The sequence below is a fragment of the Symphalangus syndactylus genome, chromosome 12 (assembly GCF_028878055.3).
Source record: "Symphalangus syndactylus isolate Jambi chromosome 12, NHGRI_mSymSyn1-v2.1_pri, whole genome shotgun sequence".
NCBI lineage: Eukaryota > Metazoa > Chordata > Mammalia > Primates > Hylobatidae > Symphalangus > Symphalangus syndactylus.
This window is the reverse complement of record NC_072441.2, coordinates 141,074,045-141,101,133: the sequence shown is the minus strand read 5'-3', so window position 1 is coordinate 141,101,133 and position 27,089 is coordinate 141,074,045. Positions and strand designations below refer to the sequence as shown.

General features: G+C 52.1%; 1 protein-coding gene and 1 long non-coding RNA gene across 2 annotated transcripts in view; one reads left to right on the top strand and one right to left on the bottom strand.

The window, feature by feature from the left end:
- Positions 1–27,089, top strand: part of LOC134734592 (uncharacterized) — a 235,778-nt gene that overhangs the window by 1,420 nt on the left and 207,269 nt on the right. The gene's annotated exons all lie outside the window — the stretch shown is intronic.
- Positions 137–17,850, bottom strand: CSF3R (colony stimulating factor 3 receptor). Its single transcript, XM_055254592.2, has 17 exons — positions 17,745–17,850; positions 16,109–16,168; positions 14,062–14,145; positions 9,654–9,950; positions 8,036–8,159; positions 7,707–7,894; positions 6,790–6,959; positions 6,511–6,664; positions 6,339–6,412; positions 5,707–5,920; positions 3,853–4,041; positions 3,351–3,452; positions 2,265–2,411; positions 2,012–2,152; positions 1,748–1,841; positions 1,417–1,498; positions 137–1,016 (listed from the first exon to the last, which is right to left on the bottom strand). The coding sequence occupies exons 3-17, from the start codon at positions 14,123–14,125 to the stop codon at positions 546–548; spliced, it is 2,511 nt and encodes an 836-aa protein (XP_055110567.1). The 5' UTR covers positions 14,126–14,145; positions 16,109–16,168; positions 17,745–17,850; the 3' UTR covers positions 137–545.

The following is a 27,089-nucleotide window of genomic DNA, read 5'->3' as shown; positions in this document are numbered from 1 at the left end:
GCAGAAGGAAGCAAGGGAAGGAAGGAGGGAAGGAAGGAAGGGAAAGGAAGGAAGGGAAGGAAGGGAGGAAGGGAGGAAGGGAGGAAGGAAGGAAGGGAGGAAGGGAGGAAGGAAGGAAGGGAGGGAGGAAGGAAGGGGGGAAGGAAGGAAGGGAGGGAGGAAGAAAGGACCAACTCTGAGAAGTTTCCCCCTGACTGCTGGGCCCTGAAAAATAAATAACAGAGACTCAGGTACACCCAAGAGTGTCTATAAACAACAACAAAAACTGCAAACCAAAAACTAGTTTACAATACTGAAGTTATAGGAAACAAGCACAAAAGGCCATTGGGTGGGGCTGGATGGAGCATGATCTGGTCCTTAAAGGATGCAGATCGCCTGGGAGGCCCAGCCCATGGAGGTTGAGAGGAGAGGGGGATGCTGGTGACTGGAGATGGTGAGAGCCTGGGCTGAGGTAGTTTTTAGTCATGGGCTTGTGGACCCTCCCCTCTCCTCCAGCTAGCTCAGGCCTTTAAGAGGCAGGCCCAAGAAGGGAACCCCAGGAAGCCCTAGAAGCTCCCCAGGCCCTCCATCCCATGGACCCGGATCCCCTGCAGGAGGGGGAAGTCGAGCAGTGGCCCAAAGACACAGTCGTCCTCCTGGCTTGGGGCTGGGGTTACCAGGGTCCTCAAGGGGCTGGCCTGGAACCAGAGGTTCTCATAGGACTTGGGGCTGGGGGTGAGGCCCGCCAAGAGGGGCTGAGTGGAGTCACAGCGGAGATAGTGCCCTGGCCCTGGGCTTGTGGGGCTGCCCAGCAGCTGCCCGTAAAGGACCTGATCGCTGGTGCCAGACTGGGATTGGGGCTGGGTAGAAGCTGCTCTTGGGTCCCCCTGGAGCACATAGGTCTGGACCAGAGTGGGGAGGCCACAGGTCTCTGAGCTGTTATGGGACTCCCAGGGCACCAGCTTCTTCTCGTCCTCCTCCAGCACTGTGAGCTTGGTGATGGGTGGCGTGCCGAGGCCGGGCAGCTGGAAGGCATCCTGCACGCAAGGATGTAGGGTGAGAGCACGGCTCATTTCAGATGTCTGCCCCAGCCACCGTCCCTGTCTGGGTCCGGGCAGTTGTGGGGACATTCTTGTTGTTACTGGTGGAACACAAAGGGTTCCACTTGCAAAGCACTAGTATGTTCCTCACACATGCCTGACACATGCCATGCGCCATTCAGACTCAGCATGGTCAGTTTTTCCATATCACAGGGAGGTGACTGAGGCTTTGAGATGGACAGAGGTGGGATTCAAAGTTGGGTCTGCTTCACTCCAAAGGGATGGGATGTTGCCGGAAGTGACAGGAAGGCCTGAGTACTTGGCTTCAGAAGGTGTCCCTTCACTGAGCCTGGGCCGACATCCCCATCTCATTTCCCTCTCCCTCCTGGATTCTCACCTCCTCCGTGATTGTGGGCACCCAGGAGCTCAGGCTGCTGTGAGCTGGGTCTGGGACACTTGGCCAGAGGAGATTCTTCCTGCTGGAGAAGGGGGCAGGTGGAGGCTGGGTCAGACACACCCTCCGATCTTTCCATTTTTTGTCCCACCCACCACCCCACCTGAAGAGGTGCAGCTGCCTTTAGTGCAGAGAGAAGAAGCTGGGGGCTGGGACTCTCAGACATGGGCCCCAAAGTTTGGGAAGGCTGGAAGGGACTTAGATGGGCCCACCTGGACCTGAGGTTCCCTGTGGGTGGGGGAGGCAGGATCTCAGATCTCTCAGAGGGACTCACTTGGGGCTGCAGCAGAGCCAGGCAGTTCCACAGAGGCAGGCGAGCAAGAGCAGGAGGCCGAACAGGCCCAGGAGGATGTGTAGCTCTGACCCCTCTGCAGTGAGGGCAGGGCCGGAAGAAGTTAGAATGCATGTTGGGAAGGCTGGGTCTCCTCCCCCTGACCAGGGGATTCAAAGTCAGTCCCCATCTACTCTCAAAATTAGCATCCTTTGGGTGGGGTACCCTCCCAACAGCCATCTCTGCCCAGCCCCCGTCTCCCCTTACCTGGGGTCAAGGTCATTAGGGTGAGGACTGTACTGTTGGTGGCTCCGGCCTGGCTGGCAGCCATGAGGTGGATGTGATACAGACTGGTGGGCTCCAGGCCATGGAGGACAAAGCCACGGGAGGAGGCATTCAGGATGGCGGCTGGGAGGGGTGTATGGTCAGCGTAGGCCTGGATGCTAAAGCTGCCTCTGTGGCAGCTGAGCACCCCGTCCCAGGCCTTCTGGGGCTGTTGGGGAACTGAGGATAGACTCACAGAAGGACTGGTTCTGAGCGTTGGTCCAGAAGATGGTGTAGTGGGTAAGGGGGCTCTTCCCCAGCTCAGGGGGCTCAGGCACCCACTCCAGCTGTGCCCAAGTCTTGCCAATGTGCTTTAGATGCAGCTCTGGGGCATGGGAGGGGGCTATGGGAAGAGAGAGGTGTGGGGGCTGAAGGGAGTGGGGCAAAGCAAGAGCCCGATTGGACTTCTCGTGGCTTCCCAGACACTGTGGGGTGGGTGAGAAAAGAGTCCAAGGGGACTCATGCCCAACCCTCATTTTTCCCAGGGATTTAATGCAGATTCCATCTACTGCTAATAAGTGTCTGAGCCAGGATTTGAACCTGGTTCTGCTTGACTCTAAAGCCTCACTTTCTGATTTCTACCAGGCCTGATTTAATCTGATTTACTCTCTGATTTCTGCCACTCATTCTCCGAATTTATGCCAGGTCCTCTGTCCAGTTTGTTTTGTTTTTGTTTTTGAGACAGGGTCTCGCTCTGTCACCCAGGCTGGAGTGCAGTGGCACCATCTTGGCTCACTACAGCCTCGACCTCCTGGGCTCAAGCCCTCCAATCCTCCCACCTCAGCCTCTCAAATAGCTGGGGTTACAGGCACATGCCGCTGCACCCAGCTAATTTTTGATTGGTTGGTTTATTTATTTATTTATTTATTTATTTTTCTGTAGAGACAAGGTTGCCTAGGCTGGTCTCAAACTCTTGAGCTCAGGGGATCTGCCTGCCCTGGCCTCCCAGAGTGTTAGGATTACAGGTGTGAGCCACTGTACCCGGCCCCTCTGTCCAATTTCTGATACATATAACACCTTATTTTTGTCTGGGAAATGGATAGATTTTTGCCAGGTTTGCTCCTTGAATTGAGCCAACTCCCTACTCAATTTCTATCCCAGCACCTGATTTCTGTCCAGCTGTAGGGATCCAGTGTAAGCCAGGGGATTGGGAGAGCTCCTCTCCAGGGCCGGAAGTATGGTAGGAAGGCAATGTTCCCTATACTCCTGATTGCTGGGGACCAGGCAGAGCCTTGGGAGAGAGAGGAGAGGATTCTGGAAAGGGGCCCAATGGTTGACAAACCCATTTCTTGGGAGTAGGCATAGACATGCTGGGAGGGTCCCATGGTGTCCTGGTACAAGGGAGTCACAGTGATCTCATAGAGCTGAAAGGGCCTGATGTTCTCTGTAGAGAGAAAATGGGGTAGGCACTTCTGTTAGGGCCTAACCTGTGCTAATGATCAGGAGCTAGCCTCAGACCTCTAGTGAGGGCTAACCTGGCCTCATGATTCAGGGTTAACCTCCACAATATCTTCTTTAGATCATTTGATGAGAATTAGGGAAGAAAAGTGGAAGAGAGAGCTAGAAGGGTGGCAGAGTCAGGGCTATAGAAAAAGGATCAGGTTAGACTGATACGGTAGGAAGAACTTCCTGATTATGAGGATATGAAATGAGAACAGCGAAGGATCAAGAAAGGCTGGAGAATCCATGTCTCTTGAGCAGTTCAGGTTGTCCCATGCCTATTGCCAGACAAGCACTGCCTCCCTTTGTCCCTGGCCCTGCCCAACTTTCCAGGCCAGCCTCACCCTTCAGCAGAAACCCCGTGGCGCTCCCATTCTCTTCCATCCTCCAGGTCTTGTTGCTATTGCTCACACTGGGGGGGCCCAGGCCCCACTCAATCACATAGCCCTGAGGCCATGGACTGGGGGGCTCCCAGCCTACCCAGAGGCTGTGAGGGTCTCGGGCCATGGCATGGAGTCTGGTCAGGGCCGGGCCTGGAGACAGGGTGGGAAATGGTGGAATGAAGGTGAAAAGAATGCAGGCCCTCAAGCCAGAAGCCTGGGTTCAAATCCTGGCTTTGCTACTTACAGGCTGGGTGACCTTTGGTAGGTCAACATCTGAGCCTCAGTTTCCTCATCTGTAAAGTGGAAATGATGATAAAAGTTCCTACCTCATAGGGACTTATAGTGCAGATTAAATGACTTGATGCACGAAACAAGCCTGGCATAGTGCCTGGCACAGAGTAGTTCTTGTTAGTGACATCAGCTAACACTCTGTTGTTCTTGGTATGTGTCAGGCATAGTCCTTGATACATTTTATTTTATTTTACTTTACTTACTTCATTTTATTTTTTATGCAGAGACTTGCTCTGTCGCCCAAGCTGAGTGCAGTGGCGCCATCTTGGCTCATTGCAATCTCCGCCTCCCTGGTTCAAGCGATTCTCCTACCTTAGCCTCCCGAGTAGCTGGGATTACAGGCAACCGCTACCACGCCTGGCTAATTTTTGTATTTGTAGTAGAGATGGGGTTTCACTATGTTGGCCAGGCTGGTCTTGACCTCCTGACCTCAGGTGATCCACCCGCCTCAGCCTCCCAAAGTGCTGGGATTACAGGCGGGAGCCACCGTACTGGACTCCTTGATACATTTTAATTCACTGAGTGCTCTAATAGTCATACCCAGGAAGTACTACTCTTTTCCCCATTTTACTAATGAGAAAACTGAGAGACACAGAGAGGTTAAGAAACTTGCGATCACACAGCTAGTAAGTGGGAATATTAGCTATGATTATTGCTATTGTGATTATTAGTCCCACCTTGCGAGGACCCATGTTTAGGGAAAGCAATGGGTGGTGGCAGCTGATGTCCTGAGAATGAGCAATGAACTCATAGACCATGTTCCAAGTGGAAAAGCCTGGGGCTTTCTCTCTTGGCTTTCTTGGCAGAATGGGCTGTGTGTGTGTGTGTGTGTGTGTGTGTGTGTGTGTGTGTGTGTGTGAGAGAGAGAGAGAGAGAGCTTAACCTGGTTCTGGCTAATGATAATAACAACAGCAGACACATGCAGAGCAGTGACTTTGTGCCAGGCACTTGTCTTCACTCTTGTACACCCCACGGCACCGCTCAGTAGGTGCTGTTATCATCCCCATCTGCTGGATGTGTAAACAGAGGCCGGGGATGGGAGGTAACTTGCTCAGGTCACACTGTTAGCAAGTGATAGGACTAGTTTTTTGTTTTTTGTTTCTTTGAGACAGAGTCTCCCTCTGTTGCCCAGGCTAGAGTGCAATGGTGTGATCTCAGCTTGTTGCAACCTCTGCCTCCCAGGCTAGAGTGCAATGGTGTGATCTCAGCTTGCTGCAACCTCTGCCTCCCAGGTTCAAGCAATTCTCCTGCCTCAGCCTCCTGATAGCTGGGATTACAAGAGCCCGCCACCATGCCTGGCTAATTTTTGTATTTTTAGTAGAGACAGGGGTTTCACCATGTAGGCCAGGCTGGTCTTGAACTCCTGACCTCAGATGATCTGCCCACCTCGGCCTCCCAAAGTGGTGGGATTACAGGCGTGAGCCACCGCGCCCGGCGAATAGGACTAGATTTGAACCCAGGCAGTCTAGCCTTTGAATTGGTGCACTTGACCTCTGTGCTCTTCTGGCTGCCAGCCCCCTTTACCTCTGCTTTCTGAGAAGACCACCGGGGTGGGACAAGAGGTCCCGGCTGAGTTATAGGCCACAAGGGCCACCTCCTGGGCTTCTGAAGGTAGGTGGAAGGTGCAGCTGAGCTCTGTGGTGTTGCAGAGGGGCAGGATGGCCCCAGCCTGGCCTGAGGGTCTCCAATAAACCACATAACCTTGGATCTGTCCACTGTCTTCCTCCAGGGGCACTGGCTGTGGGGCACAGGAGGAAAAAGAGAAGGGGATTGCAGCTCAGCTTGAGTCGAGGAGAGCCTCTAGGTGGGGTGGATGGATCAGACAAACGGAGCCTCCCCAGGCTGGGGACCAGGCTTCTCACCCCCCTCCCCTTTTCCCTCCGTTCCCTTGTGCTAGGTTCTAGGAAGGAAGGCAGGAAGAAACAAGTCGGTGGACACAGCAGGCTCTTAACTCTTCACTGAACCACCCTGTGACCTGCGTTATAGTCCCTCCAAAAGCTAACTCAGCTCCCTAAGCACATGCAAAGTGCATGCAAATCACATACAAATGCATCCACGCCTCCCAGACCTGTTGGAGTCCTAAGCCCCGGTTTGTAGGGATCTGTTTGGATTGGAGGAGGTGTCGAGGTGGAGGGATGGCCTTCAGAGGGAGTCACCTTCCAGAACAGCTGCACTGTCCTGGGGTCCAGCTGCCTCTGCCGCCACCATGCGTCCAGTCTGACAATGGGGGCTGTGGATGGAACAAGAAGAGGGGGTGCCAGTTGGGGAGGGGCCTGGGGCCTGGACTGAATACGGTTGGCTGCTCCCAGCCTCTCATCACCTCCTTACCCCGTTCGGTAGTTCTCAGCTCCAGGCTGGGGCTCCAGTCGCTCCAGTGGCCAGGCAGGGGCCAGCGGATGCAGCGTATCTGCAGGGTGTAGGCCGTGGCTGGGAGGAGCCCGCAGAGCTCATACCGAAGGGCCTCCAAGGGCAGGGGGCCCACCTGGTGGGGGGCAGACATGACTCTGAGCCTTGGATCGCTGGGCCGTTCTAGGGCCAGCTGGAGCCCGACTTACCCTGCCCCCTGCCCCCACCACCTCCGGCTCTCCAGGTTGCCCTGTACCTCACCAGTGCCCAGCTGGCTTCTCCACGCTGCGGCTTGTGGCGCAGCTCACACTTCTGATTTATGTGCAGGCCTGGCTGCCATGGCTCCCAGCACAACTGTAGGCAGCCTGCCTCTGGAGGGGCCGCTTCAGGGCTGGGGTCCATGGTCCGCAGCACGGGGGGCTCCAGTTTCACTGCAAGGAGTAGGGCTGTCAGAAAGTCTCCCTATCCCACCCTAGAGGGCTCTGCCTTAGCTGCCTCTTGTCTCCCTGTCTGGGGTTCACCATCTGTCCACGTTGCCAATGGCACGTTTCTGTGGTTCGGTCTCTATGTGTCTTTGTTTCTCTCTAGGTCTCTGTTTCCGCTTTTGCCCCAGGACCTTTGCACTGGTTGTTACTTCTGCTTGAAATGTTTTCCCTCCAGATATCCAGCGGCTTGCTCCCTCATTTCCTTCAAGGATCTGCTCAATTGTCACCCTCTTAGTGAGGCCTTTCTTGACCAACCTATTGAAATAGCCAGTGCTCCCCTTCCCTCCTCTCTATGCCCTTCTCCTCCTTTAATTTCTCCTTTCTGCTTATTGCTATCTGAAATTCTATCTTATTTTTCCCCCCACTGGAATCTGACATTCTGAGGGCAGGATTTTTGATGCTTTGTATCCGCAGTACCTAGAGCAGTGCCTAACATGTAGTGGGTGTTTCAGGAAACGCACTGAAAGCATGACTGAATGTGTCTCTTTGCCTCTGTGTCTCTTCCTGTCTCTGGGTCTGTGTCCCCATTTCTCTGTCTCCAGCTGCACCTCTCTTTGTCTCCGTCCCTCTTCTGTGCCTCTGTCTCTAGGTCTTCCAGTGTCTTCTTGTCTGTCGCTGGTTCTGTGTTTCCCTCTCCATTCCTCTCAGTGTCTGCCCATTTTGGGGACCCCCTCCCTCCCCTGCATCACCCACCAACGTCCATGGGATCAAGGCACAGTTGTGGGGACATGCTGGTCCCCAGCGCGTTCTCTGCCTGCACCCAGATGCCCATATTCTGGTACAACAGCAGGTGTCTGCGTGGGATGGAGCAGTGGCTCTGCCCGTCCTTGGGCACGCAGTCCAGGATGGCGTCCCCTTGGGTCTGACAGTTGCCCCGGCTCCTGCCAATAGTCCAGGCTTGGGTGCCAAGCAGAGGAAGAAAGCGAGGCTCCCTTCTCCCTCCCAGAGGCATGCCCAGCATCCTACCCATGCCCCACCCCAGAATCCAAAGGTAGGGGACCAGGGTGGGGGCCCTTCCTCACTTGAAGCTCTTCAGAGTGAAGCTGGTGGGTAGGTGGGTCTCAGGTCCTGGCTCCCACTGGCAGATGAGGCTGCTGGTTGTGAGGTTCATGAGGCAGGAGAGGTTGTGGGGTACGGCTGGAGGGTCTGCATGTGGGTGGGAAGAGTGTGAGGGCTTTGGGTGGGACCACTCAGAAAGCTTCCTCTGGGACCAGCTGGCCGTGTTGCCTTGCCCTGGCTTGGTTCCTCTGTTGTCACCTTGTCTGTCCCCCCGTCTCCAGGCAGAGTGGCTCTGGAAGGGCAGCCCTGGGGGAAACTAAGTTGCAGGCACACACAGGGGCAAGCATCACAGACTCCCAGCAGCCCAGTGGTGGCCCACTTCCACGCCCCCCAACTCCAGACCCTTTGTCAGTGACAGTGTAGTGTTTGAGTTTTCATCCTGGTCCTGCCATTCATTAGCCCTGTGATCTTGAAGTTATTTAACTGCTCTGTGCCTCAGCATCCTCATCTGTAAAATGGGGATAATGGTAAAATCCCACCCCCTAGCGTTATCACAAGGGCTAAATGACTCAGTCTACATGAAGTGCTCAGAACAGTGCCTGACATACAGGAAATGCTATATATGTGTTAGCAGTGGCCATTACTGATGCTTTTTTTTTTTTTTTTTTTTTTTTTTGAGACAGAGTCTCACTCTGTGGCCCAGGCTGGAGTGCAGTGGCGCGATCTCGGCTCACTCGGCTAATTTTTGTATTTTTAGTAGAGACGGGGTTTCTCCATGTTGGCCAGGCTGGTCTCAAACTCCTGACCTCAAATGATCCACCCACCTCAGGCTCCCAAAGTGCTGGGATTATAGGTGTGAGCCACTGCGCCCGGCCCATTACTGATTCTTAAACAAGAACCTTGGTCTTTGTTTTTTCCTTATGCCTCAGCTTGGCATAAACTCCATCCTGCTCAGTTTGAAAGGAAGTTTGAAACTGGGGTGGGGGGCAAGCTGGGGACAAGCCCAGCTGGTAGAGGATGTTCTCCCTGGAGATACCCTCTGATGGCTGAGGACTTAGGCTGTGTAGAGTAGTGGTCACAACACTGGCTTTAGAGCCACACTGCCTCCATCCTTATTAATGTGTGATAAGGGCAAGTCACTTACCCTCCCTGAACCTCAGTTTCCTCATCTGCAAAGTGAGGCTACATAGTAGTACCAACTGGTACTACTGTTACCTGATATCATGCCCATAAAGTGCTTATTAGATAAGAGCTCAATAGGTAGTATTTTTTTTTTTCTTTTTTTTTGAGACCAAGTTTCACTTTTGTTGCCCAGGCTGGAGTGCAGTGGTGCGATCTCGGCTCATTGCAACCTCCGCTTCCTGGGTCCTAGCAATTCTCCTGCCTCAGCCTCCCGAGTAGCTGGGATTACAGGCGCCCGCCACTACGCCTGGCTAATTTTTTGTATTTTTAGTAGAGACGCGGTTTCGCCTTGTTGGCCAGGCTGGTCATGAACTCCTGACCTCAGGTGATCCGCTCGCCTCGGCCTCCCAAAGTGCTGGGAATACAGGCGTGAGCCACCGCACCTGGCTGGTAATATTCTTATTAGTATTGGCAGGAGGGTGTTGGAGGCAGAGTAGTTGGATGGCTGGAAGGACTTACAGCCTGCGCGCAGCTCAACCCGGTCCAGGATCTGCAGGCTGTTGCCCCAGTTAAGGCAGCAGGAAAGAAAGGCCTGAGTGTGGTTGAAGTGGGGCAGGGTGATGGTAGATTCCTGGGTCCCATCAGACAGACGCTGCTGCCTGCCCCCGGGCTGAAGCTCTGCTCCCAGTCTCCACAGAATCTGTGGCTCCGGGTCCAGATGGCTGCAGTTCTGCTTGATGATGCAGGAGGCTGTGATGGGATCCCCCAGGTGGACGATGGGGGCTGACACACTGATGTGCCCACACTCCTCCAGACCTGGGGTGGAAGAGAATGGGCCAGGAGCGACTCCTCTGCCTAGCAGAGCTGGGCTATAATCTAGGCCTTTGTACTCCTAGACTCAGGGCCCTCACCTTCTTGTCTCACCCTTCAAGACATGGGGGCTGGAAATGGAAGGATGTGGACGGAGACTTCGAGAGGCTACGGGGGTGAGACAGAGATAGTGATGTGCTGGTAACTGTTTATCAGCTAGCTTGGCAGAGAAAAGCAGACCCTGGTTTGTAGTGTGTGCCTTTCCGTGGTGTAAATGCTCTCACCGTAGCTGATTTCAGCCTATTGATGTGACATCATTGATTGGGGAGTTGGGAAGAGATGTGCACAGTTAGTTTTTGCAAGCCAGCAGCAGCACACCACCAGATGGAGACTGTTAACTCCCCAGTGCCCTCCCCAAGGATGGTGCAAGCAGTGATTAGAGTGATAAGAACCCATAGCCACAGCAATCTTTGCAATTCAAATCTGATTCTGCTACCCCATCTCCGTCGCAGCACTTCAATGGCACATTATTGCTCTGAAAGGCAGTATGGTGTGATGGATGAGTGTGGATGTTGGAACTAGACTGCCTAGGTTTAAATTCTGGTTCTATTATTTATTAATTACATGATCCTGGTATATTTCTGAGACTTCCTGTGCCTCAGTTTTCTCATCTGTAAAATGGGGATAAAAATCGTCCCTACCTTAATGTTGCTGGAAGGATTACATGCGATAACATATGGAAGGCATTTAGAGCGGTGTCTGGCATGTGAGTATTTGCTGCCATCATTAGGATAAAGACTCAAATCCTTTACATAGCTCCTGTGGCCTGGCTCCTGCCTGACCCTTTCAGTTCCAGCTTATACCAGTCTCTCAGCTCCAGCCATTCTGGCTCATTCTTGCTATTCTTTGAAAACTCCATAATCTGTCTAATCTCTGGATCTTTGCACCTGCTGTTTATTGTTGTTGTTGTTGTTTTGTTTTGGTTTTCTTTTTTTCTTTTTTTTCTTCAAGTTCTTGCTCTGTCACTCAGGCTGGAGTGCAGTGGCACGATCACGACTCAGTGCACCCTTGACCTCCTAGGCTCAAGTGATCCTCCCACCTCCACCTCCTGAGTAGCTGGGACTACAGGTTCATGCCAGCACACCTAGCTAATTTTTTGATTTTTTTTTTTTTTTTTTGGTAGAGATGGGATTTCACTATGTTGCCCAGGCTAATCTTGAACTCCTGGGCTCAAGCAATCCTCCTGCCTCAGCCTCCCAAAGTGCTGGGACTACAGATGTGAGCCACTGTGCCTGGCCTGCTGTTCTTTTTGGAGGGACTCTTCTTTCTCTCTCCCACCCGTTTCACCTGGTTAACGCTTAGGCATCTTGAAGAAACCAGACCAGGCACTAACGAACTGGAGGAGGCCAAGGTCCCTATACTTCCTCAAAGCTCTTATTATCCTTCATAATTATAGAGTCTTATGATTATTTACTTATCTATTAGTCCAGCTAGACTATAAATTCTGTGAGGCCAGGCCGGGTGCGGTGGCTCACGCCTGTAATCCCAGCACTTTGGGAGGCCGAGGCGGGCGGATCACGAGGTCAGGAGATCGAGACCATCCTGGCTAACACGGTGAAACCCTGTCTCTACTAAAAATACAAAAAAAATCAGCCGGGCGAGGTGGCAGGCGCCTGTAGTCCCAGCTACGCGGGAGGCTGAGGCAGGAGAATGGCGTGAACCCCGGGGGGCGGAGCCTGCAGTGAGCCGGGATCGCGCCACTGCACTCCAGCCTGGGTGAAAGAGCGAGACTCTGTCTCAAAAAAAAAAAAAAAAAAAAAAAAATTCTGTGAGGCCAGCAGACCTTGGCTGTTTGCTTATTACTGTATTCCCAGTGCCTAGTACAGAGTAGGACCTTGGTGAATATTTATTATTATTATTATTATTTTGAGAAGGAGTTTCGCTCTGTTACCCAGGCTGGAGTGCTGTGGTGCAGTCTCGGCTCACTGCAACCTCCGCCTCCTGGGTTCAAGTGATTCTCCTGCCTCAGCCTCCTGAGTAGCTGGAGCTACAGGCACGCACCACCATGCCCAGCTCATTTTTTTTTTTTTTTGCATTTTTAGTAGAGACGGGTTTTCACCATGCTGGCAGGCTGGTCTCGATCTCCTGACCTCGTGATCCACCCGCCTTGGCCTCCCAAAGTGCTAGGATGACAGGCGTGAGCCACCGCGCCCGGCCGATGAATTTTTTTTGATAAATAAATAAAGAAACAAATCAACATACACTTTGCCCGCAATGCTTTCTGTCCTCTCTCAGGTGTTCTTAGGCCCGTTTTACTAATGGGGATGTGAAGGCCCTAAGAGGAGAAGCAGTTTTACTAATGGGGATGAGAAGGCCTTAAGAGGAGAAGCCCAGGGTCACAGATCAAGTTCATGATTCTCAACAAAGGACTTCTACTGCTTCACAGGCTCAGGATTTCTTTTCTTTTTTTTTTTTTTGAGACGAAGTCACTCTGCCGCCCAGGCTGGAGTGCAATGGCGCGATCTCGGCTCACTGCAAGCTCCGCCTGCCGGGCTCACGCCATTCTCCTGCCTCAGCCTCCCGAGTAGCTGGGACTACAGGCACCCGGCACCATGCCCGGCTAATTTTTTGTATTTTTAGTAGAGACAGGGTTTCACTGTGTTCGCCAGGATGGTCTCGATCTCCTGACCTTGTGATCCACCCACCTAGGCCTCCCAAAGTGCTGGGATTACAGGCGTGAGCCACGGCGCGCAGTGCAGACTCAGGATTTCAGGCTGGAAGGAACTTTACAAGGTTGTTTGCTTCAAAACTCTACCTGATGCTCTGCCCTCTACAGCAGGGCTTGACTGGCCTATTTTTGTATGGCCTAACAACTAAGAATGTTCCTTACATTTTTAAAGAGTTAAAAACAAGCAAAACAAAAACCAAATAAAAACATGCCACAGGGCTGGGCATGGTGGTTCATGCCTGTAATCCCAGCACTTTGGGAGGCCGAGGTGGGTGGATCACCTGAGGTCAGGAGTTTGAGACCAGCCTGGCCAACATGGTGAAACCCCATCTCTAGTAAAAATACAAAAATTTGCTGGGCCTGGTGGCACGTGCCTATAATCCCAGCTATTCGGGAGGCTGAGGCAGGAGAATTGCTTGAACCCGGCAGACAGAGGTTGCAGTGAGCTGAGATCGTGCTACTGTACTTCAGCCTGGGCAAGAGAGTGAGACTCCATCTCAAAAAACAAAAAAAATGAAAAACAAAAAACATGCAATAGGCAGGGCATGGCGGGCCTTGCTTGTAATCCCCATACTTTGGGAGGTAAGGGCACGTGGATTGCTGGAAGCCAGGAGTTCGAGACCAGCCTGGGCAACATGGCAAAACTACATCTCTACAAAAAATACAAAAAAAAAAAAAATTAGCTGGGTGTGGTGGCATGCCCTGTACCACCTTGGAGGCTGAGGCGGGAGGATCACTTGAGCCCAGGAGGTTGAGGCTGCAGTGAGCTGTGATTGTGCCACTGTACTCCAGCCTGGGCAACAGAGGGAGACCCTGTCTCACAAACAAACAAACAAACAAACAAGGAACAGAGATGGTATGTGGCCTGCAAAGCCTAAACGTTACTGTCAGACAAAGTTTGCCAACCCCTGCTGCACAACATCTTTGTCAATCCTGGCTTCAGCTTGCATACCCCTGGGGATGGGAAGTTCTCTACCTCTCAAGACAGAGTTTCCATGGTTGGAAACCAAGCTCTGCCTGGGCTTCTTTATTTCAGGATGAAACCTGTCCCCTTGTAGCTTCCATCCTGATCCCTTTGCTGCCCACCAAGCTACGTAGGACTCATGGGTTGCTTCTTACAGCTTGGTAGAGATTTGCGGACAAGAGCTGCACCTCACTGGCCTTTTCCAGGATGACCAGCCCGGGTCATCTCACCATTCCTCTTGGGTGGTGGTTTGCCTGTGGAAGTCTGTGGGTGGGAGACCAGCTACCCCATATCTGTGGCTCAGTCTTGAGTCTTTTGGGATTCTCTGGGAGTCCCAGGAGCCATGTGGCAGTGCAAAGAAATTCCCAATATCTCTCCTTGTAACTTCCCCTCCCCACTGCACCCTCATCCTTGGCCATACTCACTTCTGGGGAGCAGCAGGATGATCAGGGCAGCCCAAGTCAGGCTGCAGGTTCCCAGCCTTGCCATAGCGCCAACTTGATGTTCACCTGGAGGCAGAAGAGTTGTTTAAGACCATGGGCTTTGGAGTCAGAGCTGATCTTAATCCTTGTCTGTCACTGTGCAGCTTTGACTAGGTTGCTTGACTTCTCTGAGCCTTAGTTTCTTTGCAAAATGGAAGTAACAGCAGCCTATACTGCATGGGACTTTGAGAGGAAGACACAAAATGATGCAAGTCAAGGGCTTTGCACAGTGCCTGGAACATAGGAAATGACAGTGACAGCCACTGTTATTATACTTGCCTTCCAGGAAAGAGCAGGGAAAGGAGCAGTGAGGGAGAGCATTCTTCCTCCTTCCCAGCTATCTAAACTAGGCTCCCCCTGGAGACCAGAACCTGAGATGAGGAATTGCATGCTGGTAGTTTATTTTGCGAAGATCCTAGCAGCAGATAAGGGACTGGGGAGAATGAAACAGGGAAGGAGAGAAAGCCAACACAAGGTTACATCATCATGTTGGTCACCTCTGTGGACAACTGGGGCTCTATCCTGCTGGAACCTTCCAAAGAGCCATGTAGAACACTTCTCAGAGCTGTCCACTGGAGAGTCAATTTATCCCTTGGATGAGAGGGAAGATGGGAAGATTTACCCACAGACTCCTGCCCCCCATTGGTCAAGGGATGCCTCTTGGTGTGTTCATTCCCTGGCACATCCAGGTTGGGCATGCATGAGTACTAGACAGGTTCTCCTGGGGAAGCCATGCCAGTGTTGTCAGGGATGCTCCCTGGAAGAAAGGGAGAACTCTATGGAGCAGCTGAGGCAGGGGGCTGTCAGGTTATGCCTGCAGGAAGCTGGCTGCCTCAGCCATGTGGGCTGAGAGAATATCAAGTGGGGCACCCGAGGGGTCTAGTATGCCCCCAATTTTGGGCACAGACCTCTGGTGGCCTTCTGGGGTCAGGCATCATGTGGTCACGGCCATAGCACCTGGATGGAGGGTGCCTTGGCTCCAGTCTTGGGAAGTATGCAGAGTTTTCCACCACTTGGGTGGGTGTCCAGCCTCATCTTCACCCTGCTCCCATTGGGGTCTTGGAGCTAACTCCTGATCCTCCAGCACGAGTTGGTGCTCTTGGTGGCAGATCAGTGGGAATCGCTGGTCAGCTTGCATGTACATATCTGGACATATACACGCAGGTGGTGTCCCAGCAGATCCCTCGTGCTCAGCAGGGAGAAAGGTAGGAGAATCCTTTTCTCTTCCTCCCAGACAGAGGTGTGGGTAAGAACTGCCCAGATACCCAAGGTTGTTCCTGCTCACAGGGGCCTTACCCAAACCCCTAGTCTATCCATATATATATTGCAGTATCAGAATACCCAGTGACTGCTAGCCCGTAAGTCTCCTTTGTGCAAATCAGAAAGAAAGCACCTCTTCCTCAGGATGGATGCAGCACCACACGCTAGGACCTGGCAGCTAGGGAACAGCCTGGATTTCAGCTCCAGTTACTCCTCAGTTTTGTGCAGTGAGAAACCTGTACAACTGTCCGGAGCATCTGTCTACCCATTGGTGGTTGGTAACCTTCTTACTACAGCATACCAGTTTGATTATCCCCCCACAACACTGGTTGGGGAAGATTTAGCCTCCAAGGCCCAGATTTTGGGACACTGGTTTTCATCTCCATGTGCTTTTGATCATATCCCAGCCCTGTTGCCCTAGCCAGGGTCAGCTTCAGGCCCAGCCTATGCCCCGTGCAGAACCACCATATCCGCCTCCACTGGCTCCTGTCCAGAGTAGACAACCTAACTCCAAGAGGCCCCGGCATGCTCCCCCTGGGTGCTGGGTGTTGGCCTGCTTGGCCTCAGTTTCTGGTCCTCCACTGCAGCCCTGGACATCCCCCAGCCTGGTTGAGCGGGTCTAGGACCTGTTGGAGCATGGTCTCAGTCTCTGGGGGGCCGATATGCAGAGATGTTTGGAGCTCAGCTCAGATTCAGGTCACCTGACTTGATCTCCGGCTCTGCCACTTACCAGCTTTGTGACCTTGGACAAGTTACTTCACCTTTCCAAGCCGAGCCTCAGTTTCCCCATCTGTGGAAAAGCAATAACATTAGCACTCACTCCTCAGGGTTGTTGTGAGGATGAAATGAGGTTATTTTAGTAAAGGCATTTAGCCCTGTGCCTTGCATGGAGTTGGTACTCAGCAACCGTGGGTTATTTTCACGAGCCATAAGGCGGGTCAGCAGCTCACGGAATCCAGCACAGTTTAGTTTTCCCCTCACCCCTGCCTCCTTCACAGCCTGTGTGGTCACACCTCCCAGGACTGCCACCTTGCTTTTGTCTGTGCCACACTGCACAGTTTCTTTTTTTTTTTTTTTTTTTTTTTTGAGACGGAGTCTTTCTCTGTCCCCCAGGCTGGAGTGCGGTGGCGCGATCTCGGCTCACCGCAACCTCCACCTCCTGGGTTCACGCCATTCTCCTGCCTCAGCCTCCCGAGTAGCTGGGACCACAGGCGCCCGCCAGCACGCCCGGCTAATTTTTTGTATTTTTTAGTAGAGACAGGGTTTCACCGTGTTAGCCAGGATGGTCTCGATCTCCTGACCTCGTGATCCACCCGCCTCGGCCTCCCAAAGTGCTGGGATTACAGGCTTGAGCCACCGCGCCCGGCCCACACTGCACAGTTTCAAAGACCCCTTTCTGGATCCTCTCCTCCTAACTCCTGGGCCCCCTGGCCCTCCCGTCACTGCGGCCATCTCTGCTGGGCTCTGCAGGTGCTCACTCCTGTGGCCCAGCACAGCTCGATGCCTCCTGGGCTGGCCGCCCTCACATCCCCTCTTTCTGTTTCTCCCTCATCACACTCAACCCTCTCCCCTCACACTCTCTTCCCCAGTTCACACCCCGTGCTCCCTTGCTGTTTCTACCCTCACCTCCAGATTCTTTCTGTGGGAAGGGTGGGGAGGGAGGAGGGGGCTGGGAATAAACAGAGGGGACAGGCCTTTCCAGATGTGCTGCAGATAAAAAGAGAGAGCAACACAAAGAGTGACAGAGCGAGGCGGTAACTGAAATCCACACAGACTGAAATGACAGACCCACCAAGAGGACGATTGAGGCCAGAGAGATGTCGAGAGACAGAGAAAAAGGGCCCAATGTCCGCTGACCCAGAGAGTGGGGGGCACTTGGAGGCCTGGAGCCCAGGAAGCGTCTGTTACCGAGAGTTTAAGATTCGAGAGATAGCAGGAAATATGCGAGACAGAGAAACTCAGAGAGATAGCAAGCCAGAGAGAAGCTGAGGTGGAAAGATGGAAACAGAGAGTGAAATAGAGACCCAGATGGGGAGGGGTTGCGCGGCTGGAACTCACAGACACACACGTCCTGAGAGACAGAGGCATGGGGAGGGGAGAATGATTATGCCTGTCCCCAGCCCAGCTCCGTGTCCCCAAGGAGATACTTGGCTGTGAGTGACTTCTCTGGTGCAATACCCCCAAAAGTAGGGGCATCCTATGAAAAGAGACTCAGTGTCCAGGGCTGGGGTTCCAAAGAACGAATCTCTGGCCCCGGGCCTAGGACCCCGGACATGAACACTTGGCAGAGCTGTGGGGAGTGGCCCAGGATTCCAGCTCTCCATCAAGCCCAAGGCTCAGCCCCTCTCTAGGGATCCCCTACTCACGTTGGCACCTCTGGCCCGGCCCCTGCTTGGCCTCCTTGGTCTCTCTTCTCCTCGTCAAGAGCAGTTCCTGAAACCAGCTGCAGTCCAGCTTCTCTCCCCGAGCTCTGTCGTTAATGGCTCGGCCTCTGACAGGCCCGGGGGCTGGGGATTGCAACATCTTCCGAGCCTCCCTCCTGCCCTCCCTTGCGCCTTCGAGGGCACAGGCAGCCCCTTCCTCCCAGGAAGGAGCCTGTGAGGGAAGCTGGTGAGGCCCGGGCAGCCTTCCTGCCTTGAGGGTCTTAAAGGGCTGGGGAATGTGGCAACGATGTCCCCCTCCCCTGCCTCCGGATTTCCTGAGCTCAAAGCTTTGAGGCTGGGTAGGGCCCAGGCTCCCACCTGGCTGGGTGCCGTCCCTATGCCCCCTGCCCTGGGGGAGCATCACTTGGAGGCAGACCCTGGCTGGAAGGCTCACCTGGCCCCAAGCCTGTTTTTAGCTCTACCCTTGGGGCCCACATCTTCACAGTACTCAGAAGGGTGTGTTCCAGGTTCCAGGGAATTGTATAACCCAATACTCACTGCTCCCCTCTTCGTTATGTATTCTGTGCATTGCCCATAGACCAGGCAGATGAAGAAACAGGAATTCTGGGGGCAAGACAGGAAGATGTCTTGGTGAGGCACGGGGTCTTCATATGTTCACTAAAAATTAGTAAGGTTTACCCACAATGGTTCTGCAACACTGAATATTTTGTAATTGAGTGAAATAGACTACATTTTATGTCTTTTATTGTCTGTATTCATGATTCTTCTGCAACTACAAATAATTTTCTTTGCATTTTCCGAGAAGGCTTCAAACTGCTCATAGTTTATTGGATTCATAACCCAAAAAAGGTTAGTTACCAACAGACCAGCAGACTGTCCTTAACATATAATCCTTTTTAGACATCTGGGTCTGGTGTGATGCTGCAGACCAGGGCTGCAGTTCTAGTTCCAAGTCAAATGACCTGACTGCCTGCTGCAACACTCCCAAGATATCCCACAGGCTCTGCTCGCTCAGTGAGTCCCATGGACTCTCTTCTTTCAAAATATAACCGGAATCCTGGGTATTCACCGTAAAGTTCAACTTGGCTCTATGTTTGAATATTTTTATGATAATATATTGGAAAATATAAATATAACTGAAACCAATACTAGCCAGCTCCAAGCTACCCTCATCTCTTGCCTAGATCTTCGCAATAGCCCCCTCCCCGCTCTCCTGCTTCCATTTCATCCTTGTTCCCTCACCTGTCTGTAATTCCTTCAGCAGCCAGTGCGATACCAGTCAAACAGAAGTCTGATCAGGCCATGCTCGTCCCAACCTTTCCAAAGGCTCCTGTCTCATTCAGAGTCAAAGTTAAAGCCCTTTCAATGGTCTACAAGGCCCTACACAACCTGGTATCCCCATTACCTCCTGGATCCCTCTCCTATTATTCTCCCCCTTGCTGCCTTGCTCCAGCTACTCTGTGTTCTTTGCTTCTTGAACCTGTTATGCTGTCTGTTGCCTCAGGGCCTTTGCACTTGCCGTTTCATTTGCCTGGACTCTTCCCCTGCAAATAGCTACGTGGGCTGGTCCCTCCCCTTCTTCAGGTCTTTGCTCAAATGTCGCTTTCTCACTGAGGCCTTCTCTGAGCACCCTTTTCAAAATTTGCAAGCCCCTTCCCTCCCACTCCCTATCTCTCTCTCCCCCATATCCCTTTTCACCATCTGATGTTGGCCGTCTCAATCCCCACTAGACTGAAAGTTCCATAAGAGCAACAGTTTTTATCTGTTTTGTTCCAAACTTTATCTCCAGTGTCTATAACACTGCTTGCCACACAGTAAGGCCTGCATGCATGTTTGCTGAATGAATGATCAACTGGATGAATCTTCCCCCACTTCACCAAATCTGTCTCCAATCCCCACGTACCTTGTCATGGTGAATTAACCACCATCCCCTCCTCTCCCTAGTCATGCAGCTCAGGGACACAGGAGTCATTCCTTACAACCCCTTCTCCACATTCCCATGTCCAGTCAGTTCTTTTAGTTCTTTTTTTTTCTTTCTTTCTTTTTTCGAGACAGAGTCTCACTTTGTCACCCAGGCTGGAATGCAGTGGTGCGATTTTGGATCACTGCAACCTCTGACTCCCAGGTTCAAGTGATTCTTATGCCTCAGCCTCCCAAGTAGCTGGAATTACAAATGCCTGCCATCATGCCTGGCTAATTTTTGTATTTTCAGTAGAGACGGGGTTTCACCATGTTGGCCAGGCTGGTCTTGAACTCCTGACCTCAAGTGATCCGCCCACCTCAGCTTCCCAAAGTGCTGGTTTTACAGACGTGAGCCACCGCACCTGACCTTCTGGTCATTTTTAATTTATTTTTTATTTTTATTTTCATTCTTTTTTTTTTGAGACAGAGTCTCGCTCTGCTACCCAGGCTGGAGTGCAGTGGCGCGATCTCGGCTCACTGCAACCTCTGCCTCCCAGGTTCAAGTGATTCTCCTGCCTCAGCCTTCTGAGTAGCTGGGACTACAGGCACGCACCACCACACCCGACTAATTTTTTTGTATTTTTAGTAGAGACGGGGTTTTGCCATGTTGGCCAGGCTGGTCTCGAACTCCTGGCCTCAAGTGATCTGCCTGCCTCGGCTTCCCGAAGTGTTGGGATTACAGGCATGAGTCACCGTGCCTGGCCCCAGTCAGTTCTTAATGAAGGAGAATGGGCCTTTTGTTCATCATTCAGAGAACTTGCTCCTGGAGCAGGTGCAGGGACACAATGGTGAGACACAGTTTTAGTTCCTGCCTTTATGGCGCTCCCATCTCAGCCTTGCCAATGGCCGTGCGATCCTTCTCCTCTCCCTGCCTTTCTTCAGAGGCCCGTAGTCACAGCCTAACTCCTGAACCGGACATGCAAGTTACCCTCGCCTCCCTCTCCTGCCTCACCAGCCCCTGCTTCCTCAGATCCAGCCCGTCATGCTCTGGTCATGCCAAATTCACTAGTATTTCCCTGCCTGCCCCAGGCTCTGGAACAACCCTGTACCTTTCTTCTGCGGAGCGCCTGTCACCTCTCGCTGGCTGAGTCCTGTTCCTGACCCTGTTCAAGCATCCAGCCTGAGCTCAGCATCCCTCTGGGCTTCCACACCTTAGTCAAGCTGAATTAGGGGTGCTTCTCCCCATTCATCCTGTAATACTGTAGTAGGCTGTTGGCCGCCTGCCTCCTCCATTATACTGTGAACTCTTTGAGGGCAGAAACTGTATTCGCACCTCTGCCTCTCTAGCCTCAGTACAGTGCTGGACGCACAGAGGATACTCGATGCATATCTGTTGGGCTGCAGAACCTTGGAGATGGTGTTTACCTTTTCCAAGCCTCTGTTTCCTAATCTGTCACAGTGATAATAACTCCTCCCAGGGATTTTGTGATAATTAAATTAGCTATCAGAAATACAATGCCTAGTATGGTAACCAGCACACAGTAGGTGTTCAATAAAGTTGCTTTCCTTTGTTCCCTTCTGCATAATTCAATATTTAGGAGGGAGATTCTACTGTTGTCCTTTGTGCTCCATTCTCTGTTGGGGACCTGCACCAGGAAATGGAGCTGCAGCAGCCAGAATAAAAGTTAGATTTAAGGAAATGAAAGTCAGATTTAAGGAAGAGCTTTCTTTAGAGTGTACTGAGGTTAAGACGATGAGCTGAGGAGTCAGCCTGCTTCACTTTGTCATTTGCTGCCTGTGTGACTCTGAACAAGTGTTTAATCTCTTTAAGCCTTGGTTTTGTCATCTGTAAAATGGGGCTAACAGTATTGGCTTCATAGGATTCTTGAGAGAAATCAGTGACCGTAAGGCTTGTGGAACACAGCCAGGAACACAGTAAATGCTTAATAAGTGTTTACTATGGTGCATTGAAGAGCACAAGACAGACGAGGAGTCATCCCCTCTACCCGCACCCAGTGTTGGCTTTGTGGATACTTCCTCTTCCGGTTGTCCTGCCTCCCCACCCCCCCACCAGACAAGGCCTCTGTGTTGGAAACCCCGGGTAAGGGAGTGCTGGTGAGGGAACCCTATTCTCAGCAGCCTAGCTACTGAGCCCCGAGTTGTTTCTGTTTCTGTTACTGCCTGTGATGTGTGGGGCTTCTGGGTAGGTCAAGGAGCAGCTTGTTTCAGAGGGGCTGGGGTGGGGTCCAGGTGGGCAAGCTGGGGTGAGTGCCCGGAAGTTGAGGCTGTGGTGCTCAGCTGCCAGGGCCGGGGTTGGCTGGAATACAGCAGGCAGCTAAGATTGTGCAAACAGGTCATTGTGCAAACGTGCCCCTGTGTGTGACCTCGATTATGCAAACAGGTGTTTACTGGAGGCTGCTCCGCTTGGGCAGCCCGCTTACAAAAAGCCCTTGAGCTGTTGACTTAGAAAGAAACTGGACACTCCTTCTTCTCTGAACCCACCCTGAACGTTCTGCCTCCTGGCCTTTGCTCAGGCTGTTCTCTCTGCCTCGAGTGCCCCCCTCACCTCCACCTCAACTTGCTGAAATTCTACTCATTCTTCAAGGCTCAGAGAAAATGCCACTAAGTCTTTTTTTCTTTTTCTTTTCTTTTTTTCTTTCTTTTTTTTTTTTTTTGAGACAGAGTTTCATTCTTCTTGCCCAGGCTGGAGTGCAGTGGCGCGATGTTGGCTCACTGCAACCTCCTCCTCCCGGGCTCATGTGATTCTCCTGTCTTAGCCTCCCAAGTAGCTGGGATTACAGGCACCTGCCACCATACCTGGCTAATTTTTGTATTTTTAGTAGAGAAGGGGTTTCACCATGGTGGCCAGGCTGGTCTCAAACTCCTGATCTTAGGCAATCCGCCTGCTCAGCCTCCCAAAGTGTTGGGATTATAGGCGTGAGCCACCATGCCGGGCCACTAAGTCTTTTTTCATAAGCTTTCCCCTCATTTGTAGAGTGTGTCCTGTGGTATACCTCCAGTGTCCTGATGATGTTTTACCTTATGGCGCTTTCCAGATCCGTAACTTCAAGGATCTTTCCTTATTCACCCCTGAAAGGTTGGGAAGCTGAGGCCCAGAGAGGGACCGTGACCTGCCCATGTCCCACAGCCATTTTGAGGCTGAGCTGGGCTCTAAATCAGGCTTCTGCATTTTCTGCCACACTCACCACCCCTCTTTCAGGCCCCATCCACCTCTGACCTCGGACCTTTGCTCTAACCCCTGGATTGAGGTGGGAAATGAAGGGATGGGTGGGACTTGTATAGAGGATGGAGGTATGCTGGGCAGGGGAACAGTGAGAACCAAGACATGGAGGCTGGAATGGGTGCCATAACAGAGGTAGAAGGTGGCCCAGGCCTGGGAATGGCGGTGGTGGTGGTGGTGGGGAGGGAAGGCCTGCATTCTAGACCCACAGATGACATTGATGCTGCATGACCCTGAGCAGCACCTCATAGTCCTGCCTCTCAGACCCCCAGCTCCCCTTGAAGCTCCACACACATCCAAAACTAAACACACCTCCCAGCTGAGCTCCTCCATGTTTTCTCCTGAAAACCTGCTTTTCTGTCGTGGTGAATCCAGAAACTTAAACTGGTCCTGAACACCTCCCTGCCGGTTACCCCCTACATCCAGTCCGTCGTTCCTTCCAGTGGGATTTGCCCCGTCTCTCCCACCTTATGGCCCCTGCAGGAAGCCAGACCACCATTGTTGTCTCCTTGGATGGCGTCTGGGCTTCCTCCTGATCTCCCCGCCTTCATTCCTGGGATACACCCTTGCTATACTTAGCTGGAGTGCTTCTTCCAAATTGTGAATTCCAGTATGTCATCACCCAACAGAAAATTGGCTGGGCGCTGTGGCTCATGCCTGTAATCCCAGCACTTTGGGAGGCCAAGGCAGGCGGATCACCTGAGGTCAGGAGTTGCAGACCAGCCTGGCCAACATGGTGAAACCCCATCTCTACTAAAAATACAGGCGGTGGTGGGCGCCTGTAATCCCAGCTATTCGGGAGGCTGAGACAGGAGAATCACTTGAACCCGGGAGGTGGAGGTTGCAGTGAGCTGAGACTGTGCCACTGTACTTCAGTGTGGGCGACAAAAACAAAACTCCTTCAAAAAAACAAAACAAAACAAAAAAACAAACAAAAAAATCATCCATCCATTGGTTCCTTGCTGTCCATGGGCTAAAGTTCTAAGTCTTCCTCATGTCCTTTGAGGCCCTTCAAAACCAGACCCTGAATCCTTCTTCACCCTGGAGCCTCATCTCTCTCTCTTTTTTGTCCAGGTCCTAATCCCTGGAACCTGTGAATATGTCACCTTACATGTCAAAAGAACTTTGAAATGTGATTAAGGTTAAGGATGTTGGGATGAAGAGATTATCTTGGATTATCTGGGTAGATCCAAGAGCCTTATCTCTTGATACTCCCTTTCCCAACTTCTCTTCCTCATTTTTAAAAAAATTAATTAATTTTTTGTTTTTTTTGAGATGGAGTTTCATTCTTGTTGCCCAGGTTGGAGTGCAATGGTTCAATCTTGGTTCACTGCAACCTCTGCCTCCTGAGCTCAAGTGATTCTCCTGCCTCAGCATCCTGAGTAGCTGGGATTACAGGCATGTGCTACCATGCCCTGGTAGTTTTGTATTTATTTATTTATTTTTTTTGGAGACAGAATCTTGCTCTGTCGCCCAGGCTGGAGTGCAGTAGTGCAATCTTGGCTCATTGCAACCTCCACCTCCCGGGTTCAAGCGATTCTCCTGCCTCAGCCTCCTAAGTAGCTGGGACTACAGGCATGTGCCACCACACCCGGCTAATTTTTTGTATTTTTAGTAGAGATGGGGCTTCACCGTGTTAGCCAGGATGGTCTCGATCTCCTGACCTCATGATCTGCCCGCCTTGGCCTCCCAAAGTGCTGGGATTATGGGCCTGAGCCGCCGCGCCTGGCCCTCTTCCTCTTCATGAACCTGACACTTCAACCATTTCAGTTACCATCATCGTCTAATCATGTGCTGCTTTTTTCATGGCTCCAGGCCTCTTCTCATAGTTTCCCTCTGCTTCAGAATGTCCTTCCCTTATTTCCATGTCTGGAGAAATCTCTTTCATCCCTCAAAATCCAGCTGGCATGTCACCTATTCTGTGAAGCCTTCCCAGATTTCCCAGGCTGCATTAGGCATTGCTCCGAGATGCTCTGTGAAGGCTGGGATGGATCTGTAACCTCAGTACCCAGCATGAGGCCTGGCATGGAGGAGGTGTCCATGAAAGGTTGCTGTACAGTTTGGATGTTGGACCTGGATTTTCAGGCCTTGGGGCCCCTGTGGCCATCCAGTTACCTACTGAGAGGTCTGGAGGTTTCTTCCAACACGTGGCAGCCAGCACTGCATTCTCCTCCTTCCCTGGTGCTCAGCTGAGCAGGATTTTCTGCCTTTGATTGGTGCCCCAAAATGAGAAATGAATTAATAAATAGGACATTGCTGATACTGAGTACTGGTGGGCAAAACACCCCGGCCTCTCTCCCCAGGCTGCAGAGAGGCTGGGATGGCTGCCCAGATGCTCTCTTGGGGCCTGCCTCTGGGGAAGGAAGCAGAATTCTAGCTTTGAGTGGGCAGAAGAGAAGTCTTCCCCTCCCTCTTATCCCATGCTTGTGGTCTTCTGGTCAGTAGGGCCTTATCTCTGCTCTCCGGGCCTGGCCTGCCATGGTATGGCTGGGGAGTGGCATGGTCCTGGTGGTCGGGGTGATGTGGAATCAGAGACTGAAGGGAGATGAAGCTTGGATGCTTATCTTGGCTCGGAGGAAACCTATTCCCTCTACAACCCTGTGGCTGGAGGATGGGGATGGGTGCAGGAAAGAGTCCCTAGGCCAGGCCAGTTTCTGCCCTATTCGTGGGCTTCCTTGGGTGAGGGAGCTGGACCCATCTTTCTAGGGTCTGAGGCCCCCTTTCCCATCAGGCAGCTGGTTTACGTCCCCACAGCACTGCAGTGGGCAGGTGGAAGGGAGAAGACAGGGCCGTTTTTCCTAAAATTCTTGCCAGGAAGAGTGGCCAAGAGAAGTCAAATGACCTGTGTAAGGGCAGAGAGAGGCAAAGGCAGGTTCAGAGATTCTGGGATCAGAGCCTAAGGCCAGCATTCTCCCCTGCTTCCTGGGGAGTCTGACCTGGATCCTGAGAAGGAAGAGGGGTTTCCAGAGGTAGCCAGTCTGCTCCCTTGGTCCCATGTCCTCTGCCATTGCAGCCTGGAACCAGGGGACACAGATGGGGGCTTCTGCCCCCAGATAAGCCTCTGGGTTGGGGGGCACAAGGGAGTAGAGGGATGGTGGCTTTTGCAACCTCCTTGTGGTTATACTGTTCTTATGAGTGGTCTAAACTGCTGAGGTGAGGCTGGATGTGTTATCTCTATCCCCTCTCTGACCTCCCAGGCTATTCTATGTTTCCTGGAATGTCCAGTTTATTCAATTCATGCACTTATTTATTCACCCACTCCCATGCCCCATGAGCTCTTCTTTCTATTCATCCTCTCACTCACCCATTTATTCACCCATCTACTTACCCATTCATTCATCTATCCACCTACCCATCCATCCATCCGTCTGTCTGTCCGTCTGTCTGTCCATCAGTCTGTCCGTCCATCCATCCAACCATCTAACTACCAACTCAGTCATCCATCCACCATCCATGCATCCATCTGTCCATCCATGTATCTATCCACCCTACCATCCATCCATTCACCCACTAATTCATCCATTTATTAACCATGCATCCATCTGTCCATAAGTCTATCCATCCATCCACCACTTGTCCATCCATCTACCCATCATACCCATCCATTAATTCATCCAACCACCATGCATACACTCACCTATCCACCCATCCAGTCATTAATCCAGTAAAAAATTTTGAGCACCTACTACCAATCAGGCCCTGCACTTGGACCTTAGGGTAGCATGTAAATAAAACCCCAGGCTGTAATGGTCTGTGGCAAGCAAACTTTCTCACAGGACCTCTGAATGCCTGCCATCCCTAAGGATACTACACTATCGCTCTGCAGCCCTTACGAATGGAGGTAGCTCCTTCTCCCAAACTCCGGGAACCAGAAATGACAGCATCCAGAAATGTGGTTGGATTTCCTCTTGATTTCAGATGTGTTATATGCAGATATGACTCCAGTATCCTCATTTAAGGCTCTTGCCCTGTGAAGCTGTACCACCTTCCATGGCTCCCCATCACCCTCCTGCCGGCCTCCAGTTACTTGGCTTCTGTCTCTTTTTTTTTGGATGGAGTTTTGCTCTTGTCACCAAGGCTGGAGTGCAGTGGCACGATCTCGTCTCACTGCAACCTCCGCCTCCTGGGCTCAAGTGATTCTCCTGCCTCAGCCTCCTGAGTAGCTAGGATTACAGGCGCCTGCC

Coding starts and splice junctions, on each gene's coding strand:
- CSF3R (XM_055254592.2), bottom strand. CDS start 14,125: ATGGCAAGGCTGGGAACCTGCAGCCTGACTTGGGCTGCCCTGATCATC. Junction 6,665..6,789: donor GAGAAGCCAGCTGGGCACTG/GTGAGGTACAGG, acceptor GCCCCCCACCAG/GTGGGCCCCCTGCCCTTGGA. Junction 6,413..6,510: donor GCTGAGAACTACCGAACGGG/GTAAGGAGGTGA, acceptor TTCCATCCACAG/CCCCCATTGTCAGACTGGAC.